The 9,545-nt window shown below is 34.6% G+C and overlaps 1 protein-coding gene across 1 annotated transcript; it reads right to left on the bottom strand.

The window, feature by feature from the left end:
* Positions 1-6,419: 6,419 nt before the first annotated feature.
* On the bottom strand, positions 6,420-8,932 carry LOC131047430 (NAC domain-containing protein 59). Its single transcript, XM_057981319.2, has 3 exons — positions 8,800-8,932; positions 7,772-8,055; positions 6,420-7,400 (listed from the first exon to the last, which is right to left on the bottom strand). The coding sequence occupies exons 1-3, from the start codon at positions 8,930-8,932 to the stop codon at positions 6,597-6,599; spliced, it is 1,221 nt and encodes a 406-aa protein (XP_057837302.1). The 3' UTR covers positions 6,420-6,596.
* Positions 8,933-9,545: the final 613 nt, after the last annotated feature.

Below are 9,545 nucleotides of genomic sequence, written 5' to 3'. Positions count from 1 at the left end.
AAACACAAATTTGATTTTGAAATAGCATAAACACTCAAATTTGAAAACATAAATCAGAATTAGAGAAGATTGGAATTCACGTCGGGTTCACCAAAATGTGTGGGGGAAAAAGTGAAACTAAGCAAACATGCCCTAATCTCACTTTCAATCACACATTTGTGGAATACGAAAGAGCCTAGAGGTATCACACAATTGGCTACTTCTTTTTGTGGAAGAGAGAGCCACGGGCTACCTATTAGGATTTCTATTCCTTTGTTGTAATTGAAAGATAAAATGATGCAAGTTCAATTCCCAACCCCAAAGTGCAAGTATGAACTAATAACAAGATTGCAGAATTGAACTTAAACTATGGAAAGCTGTAAACACAAGGACAAGACAAGAATGTAAATGCGTACCTGGTGTTAAAATCTGAGTGAAAATGTTTGGGACGGGGGCGCGGGCGCCACTGTCCTGATTCTGCCCCTGAAACTGCTCTGGAAACTACTGTTTTGCAACCTGGAAAGCTGTAAAAAATGCTGAAAATTGTTGTCTGTCAGGAGGACCAGGGCACCCAGCGCCCCTGTCCTGGCAGGACCAGGGTGCCCCATGCCCCTGTCCTGGTCTTTTTCTCTACAATTTGTTGTGTTGTTCTGTCTTAGTCTACTTCTTTCGAATCTGCAACTTGCGGCGTCATCTAAATCCCGAAATCTGCACTTATATCTGAAAAGGTGTTTTGGGCGGCTATATAGGGTTTTGCCTTAGTCAAAGCCCCACTTTGGTGATTTCCACCTCCACGAATAGCCAAGTTGTATTGTAAAAGTAGTGTGTGTGTAGACCTTGTGTGTGTGCAAGATCCTAAAATGCAAGTAAGCCAACTAGAGCAACCTAGAAAGTAAACCCTAATTGCTTGTAAATGATAATGTAAATGCTCTAAATCAAGATACAAAGTGATCTAAAGCATGAATACAAATGATATAATGAGGCTTATGCAAAGACATGAAAACAACATGAAATCATATCCAACCCCAAGGGAGGGGTACAAGCCAATCTTCAGTCGGTGATCCCCTATTGCTCTTCAATGCCTTCAAAGCCCTAAATGGATGAATGAAATTGATGGATGCTTGATGGATGGATGTTGAATGTTGTTGAAGTCTTCAAAGATCTTCTCTTTCGCTGCATAGAAGGCCCTTTAAAATAAAATTCGGGATCCTTTCAAATGAAGAAAGAGAGCTCTTATATATGAAATCCTAGGTCTTAATTTCAAATTTGGCCGACCTAGAGATTGAATCTCCCGCCAATTTATTGGGGTTAAGCTTTATTTTATGATTGGATCGCGCTCCTAAAATTTTGGGAAAAATGTCCAGGACCATGTGCACTCCGGGCGCCATGGTCCCGACAACTTTTCACCAAATTTTCAGGGCCGTCGGATATGATGATTTTAGAGAGAATCCCGAAGTTACAGGTGATTTCGAGATGTTTTGACCCCCGAAATCAAGCCCCCAAGTTCAAAATAGGACCTAATTAGGGTTTTTTGATTAAATGATGTATTGGAGGAATAAAATGAAAGGGGCACACTTTAATGAAAAGGGCCCAACTTTATGATATGGAAGATGATGAAATAGAACCCTAGACCTAATTAATTTAATTAATTAAGTGCTAAAGGGGAAATGCAATGCAAAATGCAAAATGCGCCAAGGCGGGTGCTAAACTAGGTGTGAAATTGTACCACCCTAGCAAGTGCGTACAATTTACGATGCTACAAATATTATATTATATTATATAATATAATATTATGTTATAATATAATATAATATTATATTATATTATATTATAATATATAATATAATACAATATTATATAATATATAATATAATTTAATATTATATTATATAATATAATATTATATTATATAATACGTAACATATAATACGTATTATATAATACATAACATATAATATATTTTTTAAATTAAAATTACAAATAAAAATCGGATATCTGATTTTATCCGATATCCGATTTGCATAGGTAATTACTAGGCCAAGGTGTACTGACACCCAGGCCAAGCAAAAAGTCAACACGGATTTTCACGTTTTTAGGCGAGTGAGGAAGGCTATTTTTTTCACATTGCCACTTTTTGGCCCCCCTTGATCCTGCACTAACCCATTTCCTCTTTGGTCAATTTAGAAGGAATTTAGTTGTCATCTTTGCAAGCTTTGTCTCGTGAGGCTAATGAATACCCTTTTACTCTCTTTACTAAAAATTTGCCTCCTACTGACGATGAGAATAATATTATCTATTGTCACCAATGAGATGAATGATTCCCTCATATGTATGATCTCTCTATCTAAATTGGAAGAGATTATTTTTGGGATGCACAAGAGTAAAGCTCCAAGTCCAGATGGGTTTCCTATAGAATATTTTCAAGAATTATGGGATGTTATTAATATGGATTTGTTGGAGGTGGTTTGAGAATCTCATGGTATTAAACAAATTCTCTAGGCCCTAAATTCTACTTTCCTTGTTCTTATATTCCTAAAAGCGAAGGTGCTAATCGGTTGGATTTCTTTAGGTCCATTCCTCTTTGTAATGCAATGTATAAAACTGTTACTAAATTGATTGCAACAAGGCTTAAAATTTGGCCCCCACCTATGATCTCAGATGAGCAAGGGGGTTTTGTGGTTGAAAGTCAAATTTTGGATAGAGTGGTGATTGCTTCTGAATTCATTCACTCTATGACAGTGTCTAAGGAGAAATATATGTTCATCAAACTAGATATGGCCAAAGCTTATTCTAGAGTAAACTGGATTTTTTTGCCAAAAAATCTTATAGCCTTTGGTTTTTAGTCAAGAGGTTCGATTGGACTATGAGTTGTGTTTCTTCTATGTCCTTCTCTGTTTTTTTTTCTTTTTTTTAAATGCCTGGTAAACTTTTTAACATAACCGGCGACGCTGGCATGACACGCCCTCTGGCTCCACGTGAAATGCTATTGACCCGGAGCTATGAACCAGTGAGGCCACAATCAGGGGACCTCATCCACACACTTTAGTTGTTCAAACTCGCGAGCACAATGGCCTAGCGAAGACACAAGGCCTGCGAGCACAATGGCCCAGCAGGGGTTTGAACCTTGGTGGCCACTTCACCAACGAAGTGTTTTAACCATGACACTACATGTCCAAAGGCATGTCCTTCTCTATTGTTATCAATTGTGAGTTTTCTGAATTATTTGGAGCTTCTAGGGTTCTTCGCTAAGGGGATCCTATTTCTCCCTATTTGTTTATTATTATGGTTGAGGGTCTAGGAATATTTATTAATTCTTAGGTTTCCCAAGGCTAAATTCAAAGTTGGAGCTGGGGTAATGGGTTGCCTAGGCATTCTCATCTCTAGTTTGAACATGATAATGCTCTTATGGGGGTTTCTCGTCTTCATGAAGTTGAATCTTTCCAATGGACATTGAGTGTTTATTTAGCTACTTTGGGTCAGAAAGTTAATGAGCACAAATCTTTTATCTATTTTTTAATACTCCTGAGTTTCTTCAAAGAAGGATTGCTAATATCTTGAGGTTTCAAATTGACTCTCTTCCCTCATTCTATCTAGGGATCTCTCTAGCTATTGGAAGGTTTCTTAGATCAAATTGTCAATATTTGTTGGATAATCTTCGTTAGAAGGTTAATCACTGGACTCATAGGTGATTGGCCACTTTTGTAGGGTGAGTCTTCTTCAATCTATGATCCATGCTCTTCCTATTTACAAGATTTTTTGTTCAAGTGGCTCCTATGTATTTTCTTAAAGAACTTGATGATCTCTCATGCCACTTCCTTTGGAGTGGTAATTTGCATACTTCTAAATGGAGCTTAGTTAAATGGGACTTTGTGTGTAGGCCAAAGAAGGCAGGGTCTTAGCCTTTGCTTTGCTATCTTGAATGGGCAACTTCTAGCCGCCAAATGATATTGGCATAAGTGTACCTATCAGAATTAGGTTTGTGCTTGCATTCTCATGCATAAGTATCTAAATGAAGTTCACTTTTTGGATGTTCCTCGTTGTCATTTGGAGGGAAGGGGTTCTATGATTTGGCACACTCTGAAAACTAGGGCTCAACTAGTTAAGAGTGGATTGTTTTGGATATGCAATAAGGGCTCTAAAGCTCTTTTTTGGCTGGATTCTTTAGATGGAAATCCTCCTATTCTTTCTATTCGTCTGCACCTCCAATCCCTTTGTGATAGTTTTACTGTAATGGGTTGGGATAAGGTAGAGCATTATAAAATTGTTCAAAATTTAGGGTTGGTTGTTGGTTATAGATGGAAGGAATCTTGTCAATAGCCATTAAATGGATTTGTGGATTCTTCTCATGAATGCAACTCATTGGTTGGGCAAGTTGTTTTGGCCTAGGGAAAAGATTCAGCTGATAAGTACTTTGTTGTTGTAGGGTACTTAGAGCTTGTTAGACAATTGTTTGGTGCCATTAAGGTGCCTTGGTGGAAATAGGTGTGGAACAAATTTTTGTGGCCCAAATGCAACTTTTTCATGTGGTTGGTGGTTCAAAATCAATGTCTTACTTGGGATAATTTGTGCAAACGAGGCTTTCAAGGTCCCTCTATGTGTGATTTGTGTTGTAATAGTGAGGAGTGTGTTTCTCATCTTTTCTTTCAATGCTCCTTCTCCAAGGCGATTTGGCACTTCTAGTGGGGTGTTTGGAATTAAGCCTACTGACATGTCTCTTCTTTGGCTAAGTTTTGGGCCCAGTGGGGTCAGCCCCCTGTTAAGTCTTCTTTTCTTTAGGTTGTCTGGGCTCTAGGACCCATTTTTATTATTTGACATATTTGGTTGGAGAGGAATCGTAGGATTTTTTAAGATGCTAGGATTGTTGTTTAACACTTGTGGAGGAAAAAATTTCATTCTCTTCGTAAGACTATCTTAGTGAAGTGTGACTTGTGGAAGTGTGGATCCTAGAGATGTCAATATTTGTAATCAATTCAATTTTCTTCTTCAAGGAAGTGTTCCTTCTCCTGGGGTGAGGTGTGCTAGGCAAGTTATGAGAAGTAGTTGCAAACGTCCTTTGAGGAAGATAAATCAAAAAGGTCATTGGACCCCTCCTCCTCAAGGAGTTTTGAAAATTAACACTGATAGTTCATCTCAGGGGAATCCTAGCCATGCTAGTATTGGAGGAGTAGGTCGTGACAACTCTAGAGATGTTCAATTTATTTTTTTAGTTTATAAAGGTCTTCATACAAATAATTACATGGAGGGTCTTGCCATTTTATATGATGTGGAACATAGTATTGTTCTTGAATGGAACAAGATTATTTGTGAGACTAATTCTCAGGTGATGGTGACTTTGTTGAATGAGCAGCGGCTAGATGATGTCAGTTAGCACCTAGCTTTGGTTATTAGATAGATTCTTTGATTGTGTGGCTCCTTGGAATTTGTTTGTTTTAGTCACATTCCTAGGGAGTGAGATGGAGTAGCATATTGCTTGGCCAAATGGGCCTCTAAACAAATGCAAAGTTGGAATGTGTTAGATAGAAGACAACCACCTCCAAAATTGCCTCACATGTTGGATCACTTAGTAGAAACAGATGAGAGTGTGTAATGCTCTTTTTCTACTAAGCAGTTGGCCCTCCTTGCTTTGTTTCTTTTTTTGTGATTGAATAAATTTTTACCCTTCTTTTAATTAAATATCATAAATAAAATAAAATTTTAATAAAATCAAAAAATAAATATCATAAAAATTTATTGAGTATTAAAACTAAAAAGATTAATAAGTAGAAGATATAGAAAATATGTCTATTTATTTTATATTTGAAAAAATAAATAAAATATTTTTCAAAAAAATAATTACAATAAAGATATTTATTTAATTTTAAAAGTAATAATTAAAACCTTTTAAATCTTTCTTGCCTTACCTTTTATTAAAAAATCCTTCTATAGATGAAATATCCTCATTATTTAATTTTAAAAAAAAAAATTTAAACTTCACTTAACATCTTTAGTCTATTGTTCTAAGAATAATGAATATTATAACAATTACAAAAATATTAAATTTATTACACAGAAAAATACTATTATGAAAATTACTACTTGCTAACATAATAAATTATTTTAAAGTACCAAAATCTTAAACTTACTAAAAACAAATTTATCTACTGCTGAACTATCACCCAAACCTGAAAATACACTGTTGAATAATTTAAAAAGGCTCACAGACTTGACTTTTCTTCTTTGACAAGGAGAAGCAGGATCCAAAGGTCAGCCAGTAAACCTTTAAAATATTATATATAGCTATTACTCATGCTAATTTTAGTATAATCCATGTGTTTTATTTAGCCATCACATAAATCTTATTCAGCTGTAACAATCATTAAATAGCTGTATGCTTTAAATTCTCCTAAAAGGAGGGAAGAAAATTGATATACAATAAATGGCATCTTATAGATGAATGGAAACAAAATTTATTAGTATTCACAAACAGAAAATGAATTTGGGCTGGTAGTTTGTAAGTGTTAGTTGTGAGTTCTTTGTTGTTATTTTCAGCTCTCTTTTTTTTGGTCCTATCATTCTTAATGCTACTTATCTTTCTGTTTGTAGAAGGGTCAAGACCATTTCAAAAAATAGGTCAATTGTCATTGAGTACTGGAAGAGAAGTTAGATATAGGACCTCCAGCCAAATTCTCCCCCATGAGTATACTCAAAGTTTGAGCATCATCAACTTGTTCAGTATTTCTGGCACCAAAAACTCTTTCATTAAAGGCATCCCAATTTTCTGCATTGATCCCCTCCTGCTGATGATTATAACAGTCACTGACCCATTGGAAGCTGTCATGGTTGTTCCCCAAACAAGTTATATCATTACATTCTTTTTCATGGAACCCAAAATCAGTAACAGGTGACTCCATAAGTAATAAGCTAGTATAGCTAGAATAAGGTTCAACCAAACTACTATCAGAAATATCATTGGCAACTGCTATACTATTCTGCTCCTGCTGATTTCCATTACTGAAACATTGGGTGCTTTCAAAATTAGCTTGCAAACCAGGTATGTCAAAGCCTCCCAAATGGGTAGATGGGAGAAGCATCTCTGAAAATTCTTGGAGGGGAAGAAATGGTAGCTTTTGACCACCTTCCAGATTAAAGAAGGAATTGAGGCAGTTTACATACAGATGACCAAAATCTGTAGTCATGGCTTTGTCATTGGGTATTGCACTAAACATGTCAGCATTATTACACATGGAGCATATAGCTTTTTCATCATTTATTGAGGTAGTGATGATACAGGAGGATTCTAAGCTTGAATTTGTTGCATTTGAGAGTGATGGCAATGATGAAACTTCTGGTTGATCAAGCACTGAAAATTTTCTTTTCTGACCACTTTGAGACTTTTTTGGGTCTTCATTCCTCTCAAAGACTTTGCACAGAACCCATTCCTCCTGCACATAGATAGATCAAATGCTTTATATGTGAATTAATCATCTCCTGCACTTTGGATTACATTATCTACCTAAAAAAAATGTTCAAAATGAGCAAGATGATCAGATTGTAAAGTCTTATGAACTTAAGAGATATAAGTTTTCCACAATCTATAATAGTTCTTTGAGCTGCTTCAACGTTTCTGATCACATTCTGTGATAGAGAACTAAAGAATATATCATCTTGATGATGGATCATAGAATGTGATCCAAAAGGTTGATTGAAAAAAGACACAATCCAATATGAACTTACCTGGCATTTACTATTTACCATTCTATATTTTGTGAACTTGTAGAAGGATATCAGGAATACAGTATAAGTGATTAACTACCTTCATGTTTGGGTAAAGGAGATTGTCTGAGAATTGACCTCCTAAGTTATACTCATCCATGATCCAGTTGGTTTTTTCTGAATGTGTATGCCTTCCAGTATAGAAAACCAACTTTTTCTTTTTCCCGATAGGAACTTTTGTCTGTGAATCACAAATCTCTTGATCATATCCTGATTGTTTCCAGAATCCACCTTTTGTGCTTCTTTTGACTCTTGGACCTTTTGCATACCTCTGGCCCCTTCTGTGAAAGAAGTACCATTCCCTGTCTCCTGTGTTAGCTTTTCCTGTGGTGCATTATCATCAACTATCAACATCAAATCATTCCTTACTATATAATGTTGACAACATTAATGGAAACCTTGTAATATTGACCATTCACAAGAGATCAAAAAAACCTTAGGGTTCTATCTATACTCTCTAACAAATTCCTTTGTGCTTTTGGAACTGAAGTTGAAATACAAATTTGAAGGTATTGGGACAAAGCGGTGTCTTAATTCCTTTTAAGAATGCAGATTTTATGTCAGATCAACACTGCATATCTTTGAATAGATAGTAATGATTTGCATGGTGTTATAAAAATTTAAATATAAAATACATTCATTTCAATTATGTTTATGCATTTTACAATGGTAGCAGGTGGATCAGTACAATAATATTACATTTTGGTTGACAATAATTCACAAATTAAAAATAATGTACACAACATTGAGGAAACTTCTAAAGTCCACAGAGCTGTTAGATCATAATTAAAAGGCACCATAAACTTTAGTCTGTACCCCATTTGCTACCTAATATTTTAAAATTTTCTTCAAGTATCACCAGATTTTTCAACATAATAGGTGCCGCCTAGATTTTTGATTTTACATAAATTTGACTTTAGCCTTCCATAAATATAATATTTTATCTAAGGGAAAAAGACATTAACTGAATAAATAAATCTTCCCATTATATTCACCCAACTGAACAAATATGATTTAAGGAGAATAAAATTACAAGATCCAAAGAAATTTATAGTGGGAAAAGAGTACCAGGAAGATCCCAAGGCTCCAACTGTGTTAAGTCTGCATCAGCAATGAAAGGCACAGAAAAAGTGTTATCTAACGTCTTGTGGGTGAGATAATATTTTAAGAGTTCCTCATCACTCGGCCGCAATCCGTACATTTCTGCCCTAAAATTTATTTAACTTGCGCTTCAATTTCTGCCCCAAAATTTATTTAAAAAGAGGTGCCAATGAAAAGCTTTTTTTTTTCAAGGTTGTTTATTAACCTTAGCACATTTATATCTTTCTTAAATATATTTTTTAAATGGGAATATGGATATTTTATTATGACGACGTGATCTTGCTAAGATGAAAAAAAGTGTGTAAATTTGCTATTGGTGCATCTGTCTTCCTATGGACTTTAATATTAAAAAAAAAAACTATGGCTTTAAAAATTGTATTGAAATATTTGTCAAATGCATAATATAATTTTTTAATTTTTATGTAGATATTTTGAATATATTTATCTTAAAAAGTGGAGAGATGTTAATTTAGAGTTATTTTATTTAATACATAAAGATAAATTTTGTATGTTATTTATTTTGAGAATATTATATTTATTATTAAATATTAATATTTTGACATGTAGATGTTTGGAGAGATATCAATTTAGAGTCATTTTATCTAATGCATAGAGAGAAAAAAAAAGTTGCTATTTATTTATGAAATATTATGTTTATTATTGAATATTAATATTTTGACATGCAAACTTCTATTAAATTTGAAATAACAAAT

This window comes from Cryptomeria japonica, chromosome 2, assembly GCF_030272615.1.
Source record: "Cryptomeria japonica chromosome 2, Sugi_1.0, whole genome shotgun sequence".
NCBI classification, from domain to species: domain Eukaryota; kingdom Viridiplantae; phylum Streptophyta; class Pinopsida; order Cupressales; family Cupressaceae; genus Cryptomeria; species Cryptomeria japonica.
Note: the sequence above shows the minus strand (reverse complement) of the source record. Positions and strands in the feature narration are given on the sequence as shown.